We start from the raw sequence: 23,586 nt of genomic DNA on the forward strand, positions 1-23,586 counted from the left end.
GTCTCTATTCTTCCATAATGCAGCTGTCTCAGTTTGGTTAGACTTGTGCTAAATGTGCTATATGTGGTAAAACTGAGGTTCCTTCTGCATCTTTTTGTGAAAGATAGACTATTTTCAAATAACTCAATGATATGTTTTGGTCAGAAGGTACTGAAATAACTGTGGGATTGTAGAGGTAGATGGTTGGATGTTTACAAAGTTTCTTCTTTTGAGAGGAACAGAGGACTGTCAATAAATACTCCTGGCAAAAAAATGTTGTAGTCAGTAAAGTGAAAGATTTAGTGTAATCTTACAGTGAACATGAGTGTTCCCAGCTTAATTTTCCATAAGTTTGAGAAATTTTCATTCATAGTAAAGATTTCAATGTACACTGACAACAGCTTTGTCTAGCTAGGGATTGTTCACTTCTTTGTGTAATGGTTCCTAGTCAGATTCGTTGCCTAATTTGATGTTTTAGTCTTTCATTTTTCAAAGTTTTGATCTACTCCTTTCTTTTTTTCCCTCCCTCTCTTCTTCACTTTCAGACCCTTCTTTGCTTTCGTGGCCTTATTTTGCATTCCTTAGTCTGCATAGTCTTTCGTTCAGAAATTGCTAGTGAAGTTATTCAGAACTGACAGTAGGTTGATAATTATTTAATTTCACAGTGACAACGTTACTTGAATAGTTTGTACAATAAACGTGTTGGATTCAGACAATGTGTGTTCTGAGAAAAATGCTTTATGCAGTTATCCTGAGTTAGCATTTTGGACTTCTTTGTGAAGCTCCCTGAAAATGCACATCTTTTATCTGTAGGAGGAGACAATTTTGGGACCTGGGGAGCAGTATATGAGAGTTTAAAGTCTGGTTTTTGTGGCAGCTCAACCCTTCCCATAACATGAATGCACATTCGCTTCTGTCATCAGCACACATCAAAAAATAGAGGGTTTTCAGCTCTGTGGAGACAACAGGGTACAGAGTAACTTAGGGGACTCAGTTGGGAAAAATAGAATATATTACGTAGCTCTTATTGCTGTACTTGGTGCTTTTCAGTTTGTATTAAGGAAGTGGAGACGGGTATTTAAATCTCCAAATTTAAATCCCCAAATTTTTAAAATTTGGACCTAATTTTTAATCTGCTATATTTCAGATAGGAATCCAGTTAAAAAAACTGGATTAAAAGTTCTGGAGGGTTTCTCTAAATTTCATATACTGACATTGTGGGTTTTTACCTCATTGAAGCAAGTTGCTGTGAGAAACTTTTTCTGTTGGAGTTATATAAATTCTCAATTATAGTAGAATTCTGTAATAAAAACCAATCCAGCTGTTTCCTTTGATTAATCAATGAATTGGCATCATGATGCTCATCTGTATAGCTGCTGAAGGTAATTACTGTTAATAATAAATGCTGTGTACAGCTACAAAAACATAGTTTTTCACAAATCTAATCATATCTGAATATTGTAATTATACTCCTGTCAGCTGATAACACTAAAATTCCCACTAGGGATGAAGTGATTTGCTTTCTAGGTGTGCTGTATACTATTCAGTGTAATACTTGCCTTTTTGGTAATCTACTTGCTAATAAATGGTTATATATGTAAACATGAAAGAGCTCGTGGCTACAGTGATTGCCTGTGGGTCAAAGCAGTGGGCTTTGATAGCATATTTTGACAGCATAGTTTGAAATAATTTCAAAAATGATAATACATCAGAAGTTTTAGAGGACAATGCTTCTTTGTGGCATTTTTTCCTATCGATTGTTCCCCCATCATTAGGTCTAGGATAATGTTTCTGAAGAAGCAAAACTGTGTTATCGTGAGACCATCTTTATGTTAGTGAATAATACCACATTTAATTTGTTTATCTGACTCCAATAAACATAAAGTTAATTATAGTTTCCTTTCTGTGTTTAATTACTTCAGATCAATGCCTTGTCATTATTTCTCCTCTATTTGGTTGAGATGATCTCTTCGGGGCTGCAGATTATCTACAACACAGATGAGGTACAAATCGATTTCTGGTCCTAAAACATGTGGTTCAAGTTGTTTGTGTTCTTTCTTGGTTTTATTTAATTATCAACTGTAAAATAATTGTTCTGAAAATACACTGCAGGTACTATTTGCTTTTAGTGTAAGTCAGAAAAGATGAATTAATGGATAGTGCAATGAAGTAATAGCTGAAAAGGTGTTAAATCTGCGAAGAGTAAATGTAGCATGACATTGAAAACTTTCTTCTGAAAGGTACAAGGTCAAGAATTAAAAGGTCTATTAGGACCTTAACTTCTACTTATGTTGTTCTCAATTTTTGCATTATTTCAAACTGTCAGTACATCCTGTCCAGTGGAATTTCAATACAGTAAATAATGGGGTTAATTTTCTGGAAAGCTGAAGGACTTTGTTCAAATACATATGAACCTGTGGGTGTTAAGAATTTTTGCTGTTTCTTCAATTGAAAAATACCCCATTTTGTGTCATGGTGAGAGATGTTTGTAGAGATTGTTAACTCTTCTGTAAATAAGATAATAATAGCCACTGTGGCTGTGACTTGAGGACAACCTGCTGTCCTGCTCTAAAATGAGGTTATGTTTTGATACAGAATGGAAAGCACAGATGTATGTGGTTTCTTTAATTTTTTTTTCTTCCAGTTTTCCTAAACTGGATTTGTTTAAATTTACTCTGTTCTATTTAATAATTGCTGCTGTATTGCCTTAAAAGCTTAATTGTGCTTATAGTACTACCTTTTAAAAAAAAAGGGAGAATTTTCCAGTAACAGTGTATTTGTATTATATTTCTAAAACGTGCATCTTCATTAATCTGTTTTTTTTTTAGATAATGAGAGAACTGAATGTTGCAATGTCTCCTTTCTTGCTTAGTTAGATTATATGATAGGTCTATCCTATTTTGTCTGAATTGCCTTTATGTCTGTGAGGAGGCAAATGTATATAATTAAGTATTTACTTAGCTTGATATATAATTTATATTATCCTCCAGATGTTTGTATTTAATTACAGATTCTGCAGAAAAAGTGCATGTGCACAGACTCTCCAGTCAGTAGATATTCATTCCTTGTCAGGATATAGTTTTCTTTGCAACTGTACCCTATAAATCTCTGGACTATGGGGATTTATACAAGATTATTTTACCACAGACCCATATGTTCTGTTATTCTCTGTGTAGCTCCAACAGTTGCCTTTATTCTCAGATCTTATAACTCCACATAATGACAGTATTTCCAAGTTTCCCTGTGTGTTTAGGGAATGTTCACATAGGGGCATTGTGGATGTGGCAATCTGCTACCCAGACACCAGGCTGGAGATTTCTTCCCAGTGATGCCATTGCAGGGTGTATTTAGGCTCTTTCCTTCCATGGAGAACCAGTGCTTGCCCAGTGGAAGGTGCTGGCAGATGGCTGATATTTGGCAAGCTGTCTGCAGAAATATGTTTGTACACACAACTCTTGGCTTTAGAGGCAATCCCTGCCTGCTTGATGTCAGGCATGGCAGCTGTCAGTGAGTTACCCTCCAGTTTCATCTGTTGGCAGTTGAAAAATTAATTTAATCATGTCTTTGCATCCATAACAAAGATAACAGTGTATGGTTGTGGCAATGAGTGAGAGCAGTTATCCACAGGTTAAACAGTTACATGAGTGTTTGCAGTCATCCATGCTGTGTGTGTGTTCTTTATTACACCTTGATCTCCACATGCTCGACTTCTGGATAAATAAGCTTAACACACACAAGCCATAATTTCTGTAAGTGCCACAGCATTGACTTGGTTATAGCATTTACATGCCTGTGATATGAATGAATTGTTTTCTGAAGGTTTTGGTTTGCAACAAGCTCTCTGCTGCCTTTTTTTGTAAATCTGCTGTTTGGAAACCCTTAGTTAGTCTCATAAAATGTCTAATTTACTTTTTTTTTATGTGTGTTCCACTCATCATCACTGGTAGAAGTAATCAGTAAAGTTATATATTTCTGTGTGGTGCTCTTTCCTTCTTCGTTTAGCTGATACATCTCAATTTCAGGTATTGATAGAGATAGGAGAAGCCACACCCTTAGTCACTGGGTATTCTGGCTTCATTCACAGAAAGTTCATTTTAATACAACCAAATGCTAAATTACAGAGATGAATATCTAAGGAATGGGCATATCTAAGGAGTGGGACAGTGTTTTCTTGAAAGTAATAGCTATTAAAAGATTTAGGGTACAAGTAATTGTACATGTGCATCCCATAGTGAAATTTTAGCAGAGGCATATTATATAGAGAGAGACAAGTGTGTCTGGAATTATAATATTGCTGATGGACTGGTATTAGCATAAAGAGTGCATCTGAAATACAAAATTTTTAAGATTTAAAGAAATATGGAGAGAAAAGACCAAACAGAAGTATAAAGATAAATGAAAATGAAAGCAAATACCTTTCAGTAAAAGATTTGGGTTTTGTTTTCTAGCTCATTAAAAAAATAAAAACCACATGACTGTAATAAAGTTGATCCTTCTCTGTCATTCCCCTAATATGGTTGTGTATTTAGCCATTGCAATATTCTCTTTATCAAAGAGTCCCCTAGAATAATTTAGATGGATGAATAAATTATCTTATCAGCATAAATTTTGTGTTTGTGGTTAAATTTTCTCCAAGCTCTAATCTGTGGACTGTTTGAACTGAACTGTAAAACTTATGATCAGTTTAATTTTTCTACAGTTGAGCAACTCCAAATGTCTTTTTCAACAGAGCAAATGAGTAAAAATTATCTGCTTAAATAGGTCCCCAGCTATAGTTGAATACACCTTAAATACCTTAAAATACCCTTCAATACCTTAGTATTCAGTTGAAACATGTTGATCCATGGAGATTCTAATTATAATAAATTGGTTTAGGGTTTTATTCATGTTTATAAAAGAGTGTGTTTGAATCTGCATAAGTATGTATTATCTGGAGCTAATATAATAAACTTTGGCATGTCGACTCCCTTAGAATTAATTTAGAAACAGCACCAAGATTTCTGTCCTAATCTTGCAGGATATAATTTCTTTTGGATTCTGAAGTTTGTAGAATAAATCTTTTTTGAAAGCTCACCTTTTTGTAGCTCTCCAAATATGTGTCTTGAATATGAAATAATTTTTATCCCTGGCTTTGGAAGAACTTTTGCATAAATTCACATTGTCACCTCATTTGGAGAGCTCTTAATATTTTGTGATTAAGAACTGGTCTTAAGGAGAATATCTGAGCTTGGGTACATCATGCTCTGGATTCAGACAGAAATCGATGGAGTTATGATGGCTGAGGAAAAACTGTTTTGTCTCTTGGAAAAAAAAAATGAATAGAAAAACTGGTTTCATTTTCCTTCAGTCACTTTTCCTTTTCTTCCTGTAGGTGTCCTTTATCCAAAACCTCGTGTTTTGTGTGGAGAGGTCCTATCGTGTACCAGATTTTGGTGTCTGGGAAAGAGGAAGTAAATACAACAATGGCAGCCCAGAGCTGCATTCAAGGTGGGTGAGCAAATGTGGCTCTGTCAGTCAAAACAAGTAAATGAATCAAAAGAATTCATGGAGTGAGTTAAAAATAATAATGCATTAAAATACTGTTTGAACTAAATTAAGGTTCTCTAAAGACTGAGAGGTGTATTTTGGGAAAATGTGAAGATAATTTCATCATCATATGCATGCCGAAATAACCACATAGATGCTTAGCTGTTTGAGTATTCAAATTCCAATAATTATGTGCAGCTGCATGCATATAATTCTGAAAATTGTGTTCAGACCCTTTAGGCACATGCAATAGTTTGGATTCACAAGAATGGTTAGGAATACCCTGCTTTAAAAAGGTGTTGAATCATGAGTCTGGATTTTCTCATCTCCACCATGGTGGGAAGAAGATGCTGGACGCTGGAGGCCACCCCAGTGCCGAGCCTTTTTCCAGGTTCTTCAGATGCTACAAGCAACTGGACATTCTGATCCCTGTCCCAACAGACAGTTAGCAATGTTCTTAACATTTTAATGTTATAGTGGTCCTGTTCACTTAAGTGGAATTGCTTATGTGCTGTCTGTCTTGAAGGATCAAGTCTGTAATCTGACAGCTTGACTTTTCTAGTGTTACTGTTATTTTCTTCACTTCTTGACTTCTGAGGTTTTATTATTCATAAAAATGGCTATAGCTTGGATATCTTAGGATTTTTAAAATATTGTTGATCATCCTAATTACCAAGGGCTTGCAAAGAATACATGTGTTTCTTCCAGTTTTCAATATTGCCAATGAATGTGTGTTCTCATTTGAGAATGGAAATTTTTTTCCGAGTCCACATACAGTCACATATATTTTAACCTACATGCTATTACAGCAAAACACTTAATTTAGGTGGGTTTTTTTTCAGGGCTTTTATAGAACCTTTGTACCAATATGAGAACTGAAAAAATCAGAATTGTTGTTATATGATCTGCTTTATTTGTTTGCTGGGGTTTTTTTCCTCCTGTGTAAAATTGTGGAATGGCAGACTACATGAGCATTCATGTAGAGAATCATATACTTCCTTCCACATCTCACCTTGCAAATGTGCAAAAGGAACATAAACTCCTGTGTCTCCTGTTGTTTGTAGTGTTCTGGTTATTCAGTATGTGAATTTCTTCCAGGGAAAACGGAACATCTTTTAAGCAGATGGAAATGGGCTTGTTGTTCTGTCTTAATCTAGACTGACATTTATAGGTTGGTTTCTCAAAGGTGAAGTTCTGTGAGATGGACTGAGCCAATCTAACAGATCATTGAACTAACACAAAAGGAAGCACAGAGCTTGGTCCTAATTTAAAAAGTAGAGTTTGGTCATCTGAAACAAGTATTGCCCCTATTTATCTTTCTTAGTGTGCATGTTGATACTCTGCTTTGCTGTAGAAAGCTGGTAGGCAATTTCCCTTGTTCTCATAAATCAGAAAAAGTGGAAGAGGAACATGCATCAAAAGATGTAATTAGATATTATTGAGGAAAGCCCTGGGTATGCTAAGATATTCTATGTACTTTGTTATGCTTGTGGTGTAGTGAATCTACCGAAGAGAACTCTAAAAACCAACTTTTTTAAAATTGATGAAGCAATTACAACCATCAGGTCTGCTAACAAATGGTGTATGTGTGTCTTCAGTGATTATGGACCCCAAGCCAGTCTCTTAATTTCAGTGTTTAGTGTAGTGTCCTCCTGATCTTCCAAACCTACACTGTAAATCTACATACAGTGTGTGTTTGCTTTCAGAATGAGAAATTAATTATTGTCTTTTATTGAAAGAGGCTTTCTTTTTAAAGAAGATATTATATAATAGGGAGTCTATGAATAGTAGCTGTAAAATTGTGGCCTATGTTAAAAGATGCAGATATTTTAAACCTTCACAGTCTTGGTATTCCATCTTAGTACAGCTCAAAACACTTATAATAAATGATAAATAGCAGAACACTCTGTGGAGCAGGTCTGCACTGATGTGTGCAAATTGACGCCTTTTATTGGTTCAAAGGCGGGATTTGTAACAGCTTTTATTGCAGTGTGATCCCCTTCCTGAGCGGCTGAACTTCTGAAAAATTAATTTGTCCTGTAAGCATTTGATCAAGCTGTTCTCCAGGCATCTGCTGATACCTCTGCAAAACGTCTTTGACATCTCCCATATGTGCTGTGAGAAAAATGAAATTGCCGAAGTGCAGCATCTTTATATCCCGAGTCTGGGACTGCAGAGCCTCAATCTTGCTCTTCTCTGTAGAGCAGGTGTTATATTGCTATAGTGCTGTTCTTCCTTGCTCTGTTTTGATTTATATAGTTAGAAAATTATTATTACTGATGGAGGATTTTTTTCTTGTTTACTTATTTTTAGCATCCTCTGTGGTGTTTGATGTCCCAGTTCAAATGCACAGCACTTGGATGGAGGCAAGCAGCTGAATGGGAGGAGGATTAGAGATGTATATGCTTCAAGGTGTATTTTGATTAGCAGTTGCTAAGAATATTAAAATTTTAGTGTTTGCCTGCAGATATTTTACTGAGAAGAGTGAATCTAACAGTTAGAAGTTACTGGGAGTTACGAATTATGTTTAAGTGCATTTACTAAATATTTTTTAGCAAGCTGGAAGTACGGTTTCTCTAGGTTAGTCTCACCTTCCCCTGCCCTAATTGTAGCTCAAGGTCAGATGTATTAGTATTATGATTACAAGTCTGCTCTTGATAATCCTTGCCACATCACAATAATGGGCAGCTACAGTAAAGTCTTAAGATTGCACCTGGTGAGGTTCAGTGTGGACATGAGGAAGAAATCTTTTCATTTGACACACAGTGAAGGACCAGAACAGAATACTCAAAAGAAATTATGGAATCTCCATCACTGGAGGTTTTTGAGACTTGTCTAGATGAGGCTGTGGTTTACTTGAATTGGTCTTGGTTATCACATCTGGCTTGAAGTGTGATAGTGGTTTCCTAGTGGATTAGATGAGTTCCATGTGTTCCTTACAGCTGATGACTTAATGATCCTGTGAAATTTTCAGAGGAATATTTCTGGAGAGTTTGAGTTAGGTTTTCTTTAGGGCCATCTCAAAGTAAGAACCTTTTTCTCCGGGCATTGAGTCCCGCATGTCAATACAGTATGTTTATGGTGGGTTGCTGAGTGGAGGAAGGAACATTTATTAAAATACATTTTGCCATTAATTCATACTGTTAAAACAGCCTATTTCTTCTGTTACTAAATTATAGAGTATGAAGAATGTATTTTGTCTACAAAGACACGAGCATAATGTTTATTATAAATCCCCTCTTGTAATTTGCCCGACAGGAGGGCATTAATCAGGAATGTCTGAAGTGTGATCATAATCCTGAAGTGTGCTGTGTTGTTTGTTTGTTCACTCTTTTGGAGACATACTTGGTATGAAGGCTCTTCTCGGACTTTTTTTTCTTTTAAAGTAACTTCCTCCTGTGATTTACTCATGAAACCTCTGGTAATCTAAGTAGTAAGTGTGTCTTTGGTGAAGGGAATGCTTGATAATGTTGAGAGATTTATATGGTCACTTGCAAGTAATATTTGTGTGAGTAGAGAAATCTCCAGGGGCTTTGAATAACTAGGGGTAGAAAAATGCTCATCATTGATGGTAAACATTATTGTTATTGTAGAATAATGACTATGTAAAATACAGATGATTTCAAGGAGGGAATACATATGTCTTGAATTTTGCCTATTTTGCAGGCAGATTGAGTAGTTTTACATTATCTGAATACAGCTGAACGTTTGAATATTCTTGAACATTTATTACTTCTCTAGCTTTTGTCAGTAACTTTTTTCTCTGAAAATGTAGGACTTGGTATTAGAACTGTTACTTGAAAGGGAAAAGAAGAATTAAGTTTTAACGTGAGATACAGACTGCAGTGTGCAGGATTTCTGATTTTCATTTTCTGTATATGCAATTTGGTAATACTACTTAATTCCTCTAAAAAGTTCTGTTCTGAGTCGTCATGCCCATTTGTTTGGTCAATTGCTAGGTGATAATTGGAATAGAGCAATTTTTAGAACAACTACATTTTTGTTTAGGTATTTGAAACAAAGCCAGAGAAATAATTATATCCACAGTACTTCTGAGTTCAGTTTATTTCTTTGTGATATTCTCCAGTAGTAAAAGCTTTTATCATCAGAAGACACAAAACTGAGGGATTTCAGCACTGTTTGATGGCAGCTGCTCAGAGCAGGACGTAGTTAAGCTGGTCAGCTTTCTCTTGTTGAACCAATTAGAACTGAATCCCATGAGTACTATTTCTGGCAGTGTTTCAGAAAGGAAGATGGAGGTTTATAAATGATAAAAGTGTGAAATCAGTATCTAAAGTATTTCTACCGTTAAAACCAACAAAGGTAAATGTAAGTACTTAAAAAACAACATTCTGTAACTGCCTTGTATTTTTTCATTATTTTCAGTATTTTCTGTGTAATTGTAATTAAATCCCATATTTAAAATATAGATTAGTAAACATTTGAAATTTCATATTGTACATTAATGGGACAAATAAATTTATTTACAGTAAGGTAAGGCTTGCTTTGATCCCAAAATACTTCATGGAGTATAGAAGAATAAAGATTAAAGCACAGTCCCTGTTCGCCGGTTTCTGACAATTTGATTGCTCTAAGTCTTTTTGTGGGTGGACAATGAAGCTGTTTTTCAATACTGTCAAAACTCTTACACAGAAGTTGGGAATGTTAGTGATTATTTTCTGAATATTTTTTATAACTCAGTGTTATAAACTCTGTGTAATGGGGCAGATGTAGGGATAGCATATGGGTTGTCAGTGAAGTAAAATCCTGTTGTAGTTCATGTACAACTGAAGCAGGGACAGCTCAAGGCACATTGGTCAGAGGAAATGCAGTTCAGGGGAGACAAAGGTGTAACTTAAAATTTTAGTTCCGTGAATCATGTAGGGAGAATTCCAGTAAGCTTTGTTTTACTGGATGCTTTGAGTCTAAGATTGCCTAAGAGAATGTGAAAGGTGTTTGTTTAATTAGCTGAACCTCTGCAGTGTTTCGAGTTCCTACACTTGTATGTCACCACTGAATAGGAAGTGCAAGGGCCTTTCTCTGCCTTGCCTGCTTGTGTTCAATAGAGCTGTCAGAAATCTGGGAGTGTTATATATTTATGTTTTTAAACTGTAGCACTGTTGGGAACTGGCTGTCACAGGAGAGTGGACGGCTTAGACAAAGTTTTAAAAAACAAAGCCTTACTGGTGAGTCTCGAGGTGCAGAAAGGTCTCCCTTGCTTTCTAAACTCCTTCTCGGGGAAGGGTTTAGATGTGGCTGAATCCCATCTTAGCCTCGGACTGTGTTAGCAGTTTAAATTGAAAGGAATTATAGAGGTATGATTAAACCACTTTGTCCCACAGGTTTTAATGATGGCAAAACAGAAAGATTTATGTAAATGAATTATTTATTATGACAAATTAACAAACAAGTGAACAGACAAAAGATCCTAACCAGAATTATTTACTACACAGTGTAAAAGCTAAAAAATCTACTAGTAGAGTATTATATAACGAAGTAATATATTGCACTGTAACAAAACAATTATATTAAAGCAATTGTGTCGAAGCTAGCAAAAGAAACAATCATTAAGTAGAGATTGATATAACTCACCATACAGGCTAGTGGGCAGATCTCTCTCTCTCTCTCTTAACCCCTGGGGAGTAACCATGAAGAGGCATCTCTGCTTCACGGGAGAAGCTCCACACTTCAGGGGAGTGTGTGGAACAATCTGCTATATGGAAGTTTGGACTGGGCTTTTATAGTTATAAAGTGATGGACTGGTAGTCACAGGTTTGCAAGCTCACAGGCTAGCTTATCTGCCACATCTTGTTTCAAAAAATGGATGTATGTTGGAAGTCTGGTGAACCAGGATGGTTTTAGCATAATTTAACACCAAGACAGCACCCTGGCCCAGCAGCTGAACTTGCATGATGGCCTGCATGATGGCTTGCATAGTGTGCATTATTGGATTTTAGGTCAGTTCTGGGTGGACTGTCCTGCCACACTGGCTCATTTAATATTTTACTTTCTGATGCCCTGTGACCTTAAACATCATGCCAAAAATGCAATAGTTTCTGTGTATGTTAATGCTTCAGCTCCTCACTGCAGTTGAATGGATGTAAGTGAAATTGGCTGATATAATCATGTATTCTTAAAAACTGAGAAAAAGAGAAGAATGTTTCTTTGCCACTATTTTTTGTTTAAATACTCACAAGGAAAGTATAAAACTACACTTTCTTAAAGAAAAGGCTTTGTTAAAGTGTATATTTTTATTTGTACTGTATAATTTACATAATTGGTAATAAATTAATATGTAATTTGTTTTTAAATTATATGATCTAGTGATTTTAGTGCATAATGTCTTTAAATGTGAACCTGCTTACTTGAAAGTTTGTTGATAGTATTTCTGGGTCTTGTTTTGTTTGTGATAGATATTAGCCATGGAGTAAGTGAAATAAAAGATGTATCACTGTATGGTTGACATCAGAAAACCCTTCTGTTCTGAATCCAGATTGATGAGTTCTTTTATTATATGGAAAGCTAGAAATCAGTCTTTTAAACTTCAGTGCTTGAGAGCTGGGTTGAAAAATTGTGCTGAAGTAAATCCTCTGTCAATAAACTACTAGCAAGACCTTGAGATACATAATGCCAGATGTCTGGTAGCAAGGTGAGAGCAAAAGCACTTTTTCCAGATGGTCTCTGCCATTTGAAGACAAATAAAAATGCTGAATAGTGTTTGAGAGAAAAAAGGAAAAAAGCCAAAACAACCCCAAATTTGCTGCGTCATCATTTTATTAACATAAAGGTTAAGCACAAAATTCAAATCAAGAAAAGATCATAGCTCTGAAAGCTGGCAAATGTGTTAAATTTTAGCCTGGGCTTGAATTATGATACCTCTGGGATTTTGTTTTGTTTTCTCCTCAGCTCCGTGGGGCTGGCAAAAGCAGCTTTAGAAGCAATTAATGGTTTCAATCTCTTTGGAAATCAGGTAATAAATGTGTTTGTTTTCTCTCCTTTTTTTTTTAGCAGTAATGGTTTAGACTGTGAGTTGGGCAGTTTTAGATTCCAGCTTTAAAAAAGTTGGTTTGCAAACTGACTGGTAGAGAATTGGTCAGATAAAATCACTGTGCCCTTACTATCAAGAATTACTTTTTTTTTCCTTAAAAAAAAATTCTATAATGGTTCCAGCTTAGTCTGAAGAAGAACTTTGTTGCCAAAACATTTTTTTTCCTTCAGGACTGTATCTCTTAATGATAGAGTATTCTTCTACCTACAAACAGTACTTTGCTTTTGTCTGCTTCCCTTATGTTTTTGATTAAGACTTTAAAGAAACTACTTTTATATGATCCCACTGTTTTACTGGTTTTTAATTTCAATATGTGGCATAGTTGTAAAATCTTTTCCCAATCTTTCACATGGTTTGGATGAATTAGGAAAGCAAGCCTTTTCTGAGAGTTTTATATCTGACTTGTATTCCCTTTGTATGTGCATCTTTCTTTTTGGTATTATACCCACAGTAGTCTGTAGCTAAAATAAAAGAATATTCTTTGAAATTAATGGTTTAGAAAATGTACAAATGGAAGATACGTCATCCATTTTAAAAGCTGATGTCAAGTGTTAAGGACTAGGAGCTAGTAAGGATCTTCAATAATGATCAGACATTATACATGCATTGTATTTCAGAAATAACATTTATCTGTAATCTTTACCTTCCCAACAGTTTAAAGCACCAGTAAATGCAGCTGCTGGGTTTTTTTCAAATTATTTTTTACTAAATTCTGAAATGGATGAATAAATTGCTGAAGCAAGACCAGTTATGCTTTGAGAATTTATTTCCGAGATATTTAGTTGGCATAAACAGAAACCATTTTGACCTTCAGTCTATGGCAGAGTTTGCCTTTGTGCTTAACTCCAGCTGTGTTCCAACAGCTTTGAGAAATCCTGTTGAGCCCCTCAAGAGAGAGTTGTTTGCACCTGCAACTGCACCAGTATAACCTGCATAAATCACTGCTGGGGTGACAGACAGCTTGTGACAAGATAAACATGTTTGAAGTTTGACCTAGTCAGAATGTAATCACTTGTTTGTTTATGAGCTATATATCCTACATTAAAAACAATTTTATTTTTTTTAAATAAATCAAGCCTTTGTAATGTGTCCTTACTCCAGAACTTTACAGTCTTTAGAGAAGTGAAAAATAGTTCATTTGTAAGACAAGATGCTTGTGGGTTTAGCTTGCTTTTGAATCCCCAAAGAATTCTTCACTGTAGCACAGAATTTGAAACTGCAGATGCACATGTGTAGGCAGGTTGTGTTCAGAGCTTGTAGATGAATTTAGAGATTTGTGAATAATCAGAGTCTGGATTAGGAAGAAAGTAAATTAACAAATCATCAAAGCAAATGTGATTATTTGTGTGCATTCTTAGCACTATTCAGTATATATCTTACTAGAGTGATTAAGAAAACAGATTATTTTCCATGGGCACAGTGGAAAAAACATTTTGTTTAGCCTAGTAAAGCAAAAGCTGAGTATTTGTATGATAACTATGTATAATTAGAGTGCAGCTAAAGAGTGAGTCAGAAAAAACCCTCTGGAAAGGCATCTCAGTGGGTGGTAGTACTGACACCCAAAGAAAGGTGGCCAAGTACTTCTGGAGACACTTAATTGGAAATGAAAGTGTTTAATAATTAGAAAGGGAGGGTTCTGGAACAGTCTCCCTGGGAGAGTAGTGTACCAAAGAAACAGTGCTTTTTAGGAGAAATTTAGTGGATTTATGAAAACTTGTGGTCTGATGTTTATGACCATAATGGAATGAGTTGGCATTGAATGTGTCCTCCAGTGGGGTGGTTCTGAGGTTCAGTATCAGTTGGAATGTATATGAAGATACCTCTTCATTAACAAACTGCATTGAGTTTGCAAGAAGTTGCCTACTGGTAATAATTCTAAATGCTGTTGATTGTGTTTAAACAGTGTCTCAGATATGGGAATTTTTCTGAGTGTTTCAGGAGGTATCAAAAAGGTGACAGATACAGTGTAGAATTACAGAATGTTATTAGGAAATAGATTTTGCAAGGAGTAGATGTTAATAATGCAGACCTTACAATAGCTGAAAAGCAGACAATTTTTGTTTGCTATGGAAGCCCTTTTCCAAAGCAGTACCTCTGCTGAATATCTAAGCAGTACCTCTATGCTGAATATGTGTTCTAACTGCCTTGTACTGAAATATTCAGCATCACTATTTGGAACATTTCCTGCAGTCACAGGGAAGGACAGCTACTCTTTTTGTTTGTCCTTAATACAGTTGTTATTTTTCAAGAATTAATGGAAGGGTTAATAGCCTGAATGAATCATATAATTGATAATCAGTATTATAATAGATACAGATAAAATCATCTAATTTTGGCTATACTTAAATGAGTTTAAAAATCCAAATTATTTTCAACTCGATGTTATATTTTCTGACTGAAATTACCAGCAGAATACCAGACTATGACAGCATAACCCAAATAAAACACAGAACCAATTAGTTTCCCCAGAATAAGCTAACCTTCTTCCCTTTCCATTAAACAAATGTAATGTGTTTACAGGGCTGCTCTTGGTCTGTTATATTTGTGGATTTTGATGCCCATAATCGTAACAGGCAGACTCTGTGTTCGCTGCTGCCCCGAGAGTCAAGGTCTCATGTAAGTAATTAAATAAAATTCTCCTCGACAGACTGTGGAGAAAATAAATGGATGTGAATTCTTAGTTGCATGATGGCCCTTATGTTCTGCTTGATGAGGATGGGAATTTACTGGGAAGGTGTTAAATTTTTGCTTCTTAAGTGTCACTGTGCTGTAGTTGTTTTTCTGAAGTAGAATTACAGTGGTGTTCTTTATTTTGTTAATACATAGGTTAGAATAGTAGCATCTTGGGAGCTTCCTAAACAATTGTAAAATAAAATTGGAAATAACTGAAGTTTTGCAGTCTTGGTGATTGTTTTTCTTTTGGCCTAGTTTCCACTATACACTCTGTGCCTGCATTTTTGAAACACTTTTTGTTTTAGCTTTAATTCTTTCTTTTGTCTAGGAAAAAAGCCTTTAAGGTTGGCTTATCATAAATAGCTGAATATAGACAATTTCTTGTTGTTATAAACTACCGTTACAAATGTATTTCCTCAGTGAGTAAATCTAAGTGACATAAGTATAGATTAGTTAAAAAAAGATCTATTTCACTGCTACCATCAAGGGTGAATTTGGGTTTTGAAAATCAGTAATTTAAAATGAGTGTTAATAGAGTTCTGCTTTTTTGTATGTTCTTGGACATTAAGAGCATTTTTGTTCATGAAACAGACTGTTATAATCTTCAACGTTAATAGTTTACTTATTGTGGATAAGAATTATGGAAGAGTTGTAATGCTGGATAATTAAAATAAAAGACACTGTCAGCTACTTTTTTTATAGTCAAATGGTCTTTTATAACCCTTGCTGTTTGTTATTTGCTGGAGACTTGAAATATTCCAGCAGAAGCTGATTTCACAGCTTACTTACTTATCCCATAGAAGGAATCTTTGTGTCCTTTTCTTCTTTTTATGGGTTCATGTCAGTCATATTGGCAAAAACATGTTATTTTTAACAGTTGAATATCTTGAATATGTCAGCAGAAAAGAATACTCTTTTGTGTTTCTGTAAGCTTACCTGTAATGGTGATGCACTGGTTAGTAATTTTTCTATGTTTTTAATTTGTGATAGGTGCACATGGTTCTTGAGAAGGTTGCTCATATTTTCTCCTGGAATTATTCCCTTATCCTCTTAATTGTTAATCAGATAAGCTTGTTTGTTGAAGCACCTGAAGACTATTCCTGAAAAAGATGTTCAGAAATGATAATTTAATCACTGCACCTTTATAAAATATTTGTGATTCTTTTGAGCATATGATACCCAAATGTTTGTATTTCTTCCAGGAATAACCTGGAGGATATATTTAAAAAAAACCAAAAACAACAACAAAACACAAAGTTTTAGAATGTTTTCACTTATGCCTGCACATTATCAACTGTAAAACAGGTCAGATTCTGAGTCAGAGTTCTCTTTTAAATCCTCTGTCTGGATATTTGGGTTGTAGTTTATCCTGATGTCTCTTTAGAAGTCTTATTTTGCACCTTATTTTAGTATGTTAGTACTAGGATTTTGATAAAGATAAGTTTGGAACATTACCTTATATTTCACTTAGTAAGTTAAACAGTCTTTGTGCATAAAATAATTGTCAGGAATCTAATGAAATGTGTAACGTCCTGTTTCTCCCTCTCCTCCTACAGAATACTGATGCAGCCCTTTTGCCCTGTCTTAGTTACCCAGCATTTGCTTTGGATGATGAGGTTTTGTTTGGTCAAACACTAGATAAAATTATCAGAAAACTGAAAGGAAAATACGGGTTTAAAAGGTTTCTGAGAGATGGGTACAGAACAGCACTGGAGGACAGAACCCGGCGGTACTACAAACCAGCAGAAATCAAGGTAGAGGAATACTTGACCTGTGACCTTATGGACAGAGGGTGGTTTTCCAAAATGTTTAGGCAGTACTTGAAAAAGAAAACGAACCCCAAAGCCAAGCAAAACAAAATCCTCACAAGACCCTAAAAGAAAACAAAGCCAAGCCAGACACCCCCTGCAGTAATTGTAATTTGAATTGCCCAGTGGTGCCTAATTGCTTAAAGTGAAGGAGATGCATTTTGTAATTTGCATGTGCAGTTTTCAGAGATTGCTAAGTCAGCAAGTGAGTCATTGGTTTGTTTTGTAATGAATGTACTTTCATTTACATTTAGGGTACAGTTGATTTCACATAACAAATAAGGAAATTATTTATCATTTCATTTAATTTCACAGCTGACTACAGTCTGAGTGCATAGAAAACAATTTTGCTTTTGATCACAATATTTATCAGTAAAGGTTATCTAAATGAAAATTTATTTCTTTTTTTTTCCCCATAGTTTCTCTGTGAAAAATTAAAAAGTAGGTTATTTAAATATTCTGCTTGAGAATGAGCCACAGCAGATGTAAAGGCACAGTTAAAGTGGCCGTAGGATTCAGGAGTGGTAACCTACATGACAAACTGACATTCTAAAATGTTTTTGCTTTTATGGTTGTCTTTTGTTGCTTAGAAATTATTCAACAGAATTATTCAGATATATTTCCTTCAATGAAAATGATGAAATGTCTGAATTTTTCTTCTTTTCAGCTTTTTGATGGCATCGAGTGTGAATTCCCTCTTTTTTTTATTTTCATGATCATCGATGGTAAGTGTAGCTTTACATCCCTGTTCTTGAAAGGCATTAGAGAGATGAGCTCTTAGAAGAAAGACAAAATTTTCCTGTCCTGCGAAAATATAATGCAGTGACACTAAATATCTCATTGAGAGTTCTGCCTCCTGGGTTAAAAAACCCCCAAGCCCCCCAACCTGTGGTGACCTGTTTTTAGAATAGAACTTGACAAGGGTGTTTTAAAAGGTTCAATCTGTGACATTGTCCTGCATTGCCTTTTAAGCCTAAAAGTCTTTCACAGTGTATCAAACCTTTGCAGCAGCACACAAGAGAAAAGGAAGTGGAAGAGAGAACACGTTGACACACTGAATGTTGCAGCAGGTCTTTTCAAGTTGAATATTGAGTGGAAATTGAAACAGAATTCAGAAAGAAGAAAGTGAACTAGAAAAGGCCACGATTTTTCACAGTCAGTTTGACTGAATTAAAAAAAACCAACATAAAATCACAACAGCAGCAAAAACACCACTACCTAAACCTTGTCTTGAGGATAGGAGACACACCAAAGAAGTTCAGGGGATGATTCAGGATGGAAGCTAAAACTTCGATAGAACAGAAGTCTGATTAAGCAAATTAGTAGGGTTACAGCTATCAAAAAGATTTTTAAATGGATTAAAATCTGTCCTTTTTTTTTCTTCCCCCCCCCCTCTGTAGTATGTTAAACAGTTTTCAAATAAAGACAGTGAGAGGCATAGAAATATGCTGTCTGCCTCGACTCCTCTGTGGCCAGCCACAGATTAAAATATTGTGTTTGAAGATACAATAAGGTTTCACAATTGATATTTCTAAAGGAGTGCTTGATGTTTTTCAAAGAGTGAGGCCCAAAACTGAGGAGAAAGGCACTGACATTTAATGCTGCCCACTTGCAGCTTTGGGAAGAACAAAAAGATAGTGATCTTTAACTGAAGTTATCAGAAGAATAAAAGAAGCATTTTACTCTTCTTGTATACAAAAAAGAGTAAAAAATACTTTGCACATACATGTCCTTTCTTCCTGGACCGCACTTTTAGCAAATAGACCAATTCTGTTAGTAGTTTTTGTGCAAATATCTCCAAATCCACAGGTTTCCTTAATGCAAAATTTGACGTGTAAACAGACTGCAAAAAGACAATGGAATGGCAGGAGCAGATTACAGGGGAATATCTCTGTAATGAAAGCATTAAAGAAACCCCTCAAACTGCTGCATTGTGAATAGTGGTTTAGCTGTAAGCCTATTTGCCCTTCCAACACACAGACTACAAAAGAAAGCCTTTTCTGCAAATTGTATTAAGCAACTAAATATCCAGGTAACTTCTGGTAGCTGGGTTTTGTTACCTGGATGACAATGGGACAGTGCTTGTCAAAGTGATACAGTTTTTGCTGGATGAGCAGAAATGGTTTTGGTGTTGTTGATATATATTTTCATTTAAGAACTTTTGATGAACTTAGCACTGGTCGTGTTAGTGTTGATCAGATTCATTTTGGGAAGTTCTGCTAAAAAAACCCATTTAAGGTACTGGTACTCCCAAACATACCAGTGTCTCCCCAGAAGCAGCATCAGAGAGTTGACTGTTTTATTTAATCTTGAGTTGTGTCAGCAATTCTCAGTCTCTGTCATATGGTGATATAATACCTGTATAACTTACAGATGTAACATTCCATCAAAAAATCTTTGGAGAGGTTCAATTTGCTACTTCAGATTTCTTTTGTATTTATTTAATGGGATTTCTGGGCAACTCTCATCTAGATCAGTTTGCAACTCTGCTCTCAATATTTAGAATGAGGCTGTTTGTGTCCACACAGGCACATAAGCTCTGCCTCTTCGTTCTGCTATAATTGAGGAAGTTCTTTACAGTGAGCTGGGCTGGTTGTCTGTGTCCAGGTCCTGCCCCCTGTAAGTTCACAGCTTTACTATCCCATGTAACTTGACATTTATTTCAGTTTAAGCTACTAACAGAACACCTGATTCATGATCCCTGTGAGATTTAGCTGTAGCAGTAAGTGAGGATATACAGTTTAGTCTTTTACTTCTGTGTAGATACTAAACAGTTTGAAAAAATATTTAGGTTTGAAAAATAAGCACTAGATTGTTTTTTCTTTTTCTTATATGAACATTAGGCTCGTGAAAAAATTATTTTTTCCATTAAATCAATTATTGTTTGGTTATTTTTAGGCGTTTTTAAAGGAAATCCTGCACAGGTAAAGGAATATCAGGATCTTCTGGACCCTTTGCTTCAACATACACCTGAAGGTATTATCTGGAAATCATTCTCTGAAACACTTGTAGCTTTTTATTTATCTGAAATAATTAAAATACTGACTTCCCTATTAATGTATATTGTGGTCAGAGCAAAGGAGAAGTAAAAATATCAATATGTTTCTCCATGGCATAATACTGATACTAAAATAATCTCTTTTATGTAGTAGATACATTACATCATAAAGTGTGATAACAAAAGTAACATTGTCTGGAAAAATGCTGCTGATACTGATATAAGTTTTATACTGTACCCACTCATTCCTCCCCTGTTTAATTTTTTACAATTTACATTGTTCACTTTGACTTTCCTGGCAAATAGTAACTGCCAAGAGTTAGGTTGTTTCAGTGTTCCACCTGGATACAATTGAGAGTTGCTCTCATCTTTCATTGTCACTTAATTTCACAAGAATTAAAAAATAATTTACTACATGGATATGAAATTGGTTCTAGCTTAGAGCAGGGAAAATGGCAGCATTCTAATATAAATGTTCTCTTGCTTAATTTGTGCACTCCAGAATGTTTGTGGCACTGCAGACGAGGCTATTGATGGCTTACAGGCTCATTCATCCAAAATTCAGTTAAAAAAAAGAAAAAGACCATAAGTTTGAGTGGGAGGAAAAGAAATGGCCAGAGAACAGAACAAGCTTCAATATACTGACAATCCAGTTTTAAAACTCAGCATTTTAGTCACCTATTCTTACATCTGTGGTACAGTTACACAAGTAGATGTAGAGTATTTTAGTCTGACTTGTTCTTTAAACTTGTTGAAGTGAACTAGTTTCTATAAGAAAAACAAACATTTCCTTACCAAGTTTTCATTATGTAACAAATTTTCTGACCTTGCTAGTCCTTGTTTTTTTCCGATTGTTAATGAATATGTGAAGTTTCACGGATGCTAAATTAATCTTGTGGTTTCTTTTGTTGAATGTCATCACAAATATCCCATCTTAAACTTTCTGGGTGTGCTTTGATACCTCACTCATTTGAATATTCTCTCTCTAATAACTCTCGTTTTTCCACTTTTTTCTCTGCTTCTTGCCAGCAATTTTTTGTCTCAGCACGTAGCTAGACACTGCAGCTTTATTCTGTTTATCACCAGTTCTTTATCCAAATAAATTCTAAACTAAAGCAATACTAAGGTAAAATTTAGTTTTACAGGAAGCATATTAATTTGCATTTCTATTTCATATAATTAGGTCAATCATTTGTCATTATGTTTCTAAATTACTTAAAAAGTATGGAAATAAAGGTTATTGATCTACAATGATCAGCAATACCTGTGGCATAATTCTGGATAGAAGGTATATTATCTTTCAGTGAAGAAGTTATGCTATTTTGATTCATGATGTTTCAAAATTCAAGTGCTAGTTTTAAGCATTTAATTAATAAAAGTACGTAAACCCAAGTTGACTATTGTTGACCAGGATTTTAATTTTAAAAAGTTGCCTGAGACTGAGCATGTGTTAACTGCAGGGCAAAACACCCCAAGTGTTTCACTGTGACCTGGCTTTCATTGCTTTTGGTTATGGTTTGGTACCTGAACTGAGTTTTGCTTTAGGTGAATTGGTTTATTTTCAATTTGCACAGTAAGATGCTGCACAGACAACATATGTATTCTGGGAAGAAATTCTGAGGAAAAGTTTGGTGAAATATGAAGTAGTTTAATATTGCCCTGGGTTTCCTACACTGCTTGTGGTTTTGAGAGAGGACAGTGAATGACATCCATCTCTGTTCAATCAAATTGTTACTAAGGTGTAATTTGGCCTATTTTGGATTCAGTTTTATTGGGGGACTCCAATCAAATAATGAGGGAAGTGATGACTTACTTACTGTTTATTTTAAAAATCCCAGGCTGTCCTGTTGTGCCCAAGTATTACTATGTGCCAGCTGATTTTGTTGAAATGGAAAAGAAGAACCCTGGCAGTCAGAAGCGGTTTCCCAGTAACAATGGCCGGGATGGAAAGTTGTTCCTGTGGGGCCAGGCCATGTACATCATTGCCAAACTCCTGGGTAAGAGCCTGAGCAGGTGCTGTCAGGTTTTGACTGTGTCTTGATCATGTTTTTCTGAATCTGAACGAAAACAGTGGCTTGAGTTTTGAATGGACTATGAGTGGCATGTGTGTCTTTTGCTTTAGTACTTACATGATGGACAAAAATTGCTTTTTAAAAGTCTTCTCATTTTTATGCTGCATGCAACATACTGTGAAGCTTAGTGGAATACTTCATAGATTACTGAAAATCTTTTAAACATGATAGATCTATTTTTTTTTGCTGTTTCTTTTCCTAGCTTTTCTTCTTATTTCCTTTTCTTCATAACAAAGTATATTAATGTGATGCTTTCTGGATTAACTATATCAGCTGCACCTGTACAGTGATGTTTGTAAGTGATTTATAGCGTTTAATTCAAATTATTTACTGCTTTAGGCACGAAAAGTTTAAACTTTGAATAGTTGCAGTCTCAGAGAAAGTTAATAATTTATTCAGCCTGTGTTACTTTTATCTTTTGAAATGTACTTTCAATTGCTCATCTAGTTTCTTTTTTAAAGTTTGACCATTGAAGATTGTTATGGTGAATTTCAGTCACAAATGAACTCTTGGTCTCACTTGAAATGATTTTATTAAAGGCTAATGCAAAAAGAATGATTCAGCCAGAAAAATCTTCACACTTGTTTTTTTTATTTAGTATTCCTTTTAGGGGCAAGATATATCAGTTTATTTTAACAGGATCAGCATTTACCTGGTAATCAGTAAATTGAGTTCTAGAAACTTTTTTCTCTAAACACTGTAAAGGGAAACAGGCTGTTGGTAGTAAAAATGAGAAACACTGAAGGGGGGTTTAAAAATTCGAGACTTGGCAAGAACAGTGGATGTATCTTTAAGTATGGAGGGACAGAGCCTGTCTGGTGCTCCACCTGTTTGCTTTCACTGTATTCCTTACATAATTCCTTTTTCAGCCAATGCTTTAAAATAAATGCAGGCAATCTTATTGTTAATTAAAAAAAATGAATTTAACCTTTAAAAATATTAGTCAAGTAATCCTCAAGTGTGTGTGTAGGAATACTGTATTAATTCTGCTAGTATTGATCTTGTACTAATATTTGTGTATTTCTGTACCTGCAGAATGCTGGTTAAATAAATTGTATTTATAATTTGCTAAATTTTGTTTGTGTAACATAACATTCTTGTGTTTCAGTTCTTTGCTGAGCATTCTTACACACTGCTTTTTTAAAAAATAGTTGTGCTAAATCTCTTTTTGAAATGTTGTCATTAGTTGCTGTTTCCTTTATTGTTTTAAAACTTTCTCTCCACTGTATTCACTACTTTCATTCACCCTCTTTTTTTTCCCAAATATTCAAAATTTCAACATTTTGGTGGTTGTTATATGAGGAACTCCATTTATTCATACTAATTTATAACTGCTGCATTCCATTTTGTTCCTTTCTGGATGAAAACCTGCCTGACTAACAGTCTCATCCTTGGTGAAAGTGTTACTTTGCTTGTTGGTGGTTGCTAATTAAGTGGAAGCCTGACTCCAAATACTTTGATATCTGGGAAGGTACTGTTTTC

The 23,586-nt window shown here is 35.1% G+C and overlaps 1 protein-coding gene across 6 annotated transcripts in view; it reads left to right on the plus strand.

Moving 5' to 3' along the window:
* PHKB (phosphorylase kinase regulatory subunit beta) overlaps nt 1-23,586 on the plus strand; it is a 67,949-nt gene that overhangs the window by 13,634 nt on the left and 30,729 nt on the right. For all 6 annotated transcript variants that reach the window (XM_017816224.1, XM_017816225.1, XM_017816227.1 and 3 more), the window contains 8 exons: nt 1,902-1,982; nt 5,351-5,466; nt 12,412-12,475; nt 15,074-15,169; nt 16,783-16,980; nt 17,702-17,759; nt 19,933-20,010; nt 21,871-22,029. In XM_017816224.1, the coding sequence (XP_017671713.1) occupies nt 1,902-1,982; nt 5,351-5,466; nt 12,412-12,475; nt 15,074-15,169; nt 16,783-16,980; nt 17,702-17,759; nt 19,933-20,010; nt 21,871-22,029 (850 nt within the window). The remainder of the gene's footprint in view (nt 1-1,901; nt 1,983-5,350; nt 5,467-12,411; nt 12,476-15,073; nt 15,170-16,782; nt 16,981-17,701; nt 17,760-19,932; nt 20,011-21,870; nt 22,030-23,586) is intronic.

This window comes from Lepidothrix coronata, unplaced genomic scaffold (genome assembly GCF_001604755.1).
Source record: "Lepidothrix coronata isolate B3197 unplaced genomic scaffold, Lepidothrix_coronata-1.0 Scaffold54, whole genome shotgun sequence".
NCBI lineage: Eukaryota > Metazoa > Chordata > Aves > Passeriformes > Pipridae > Lepidothrix > Lepidothrix coronata.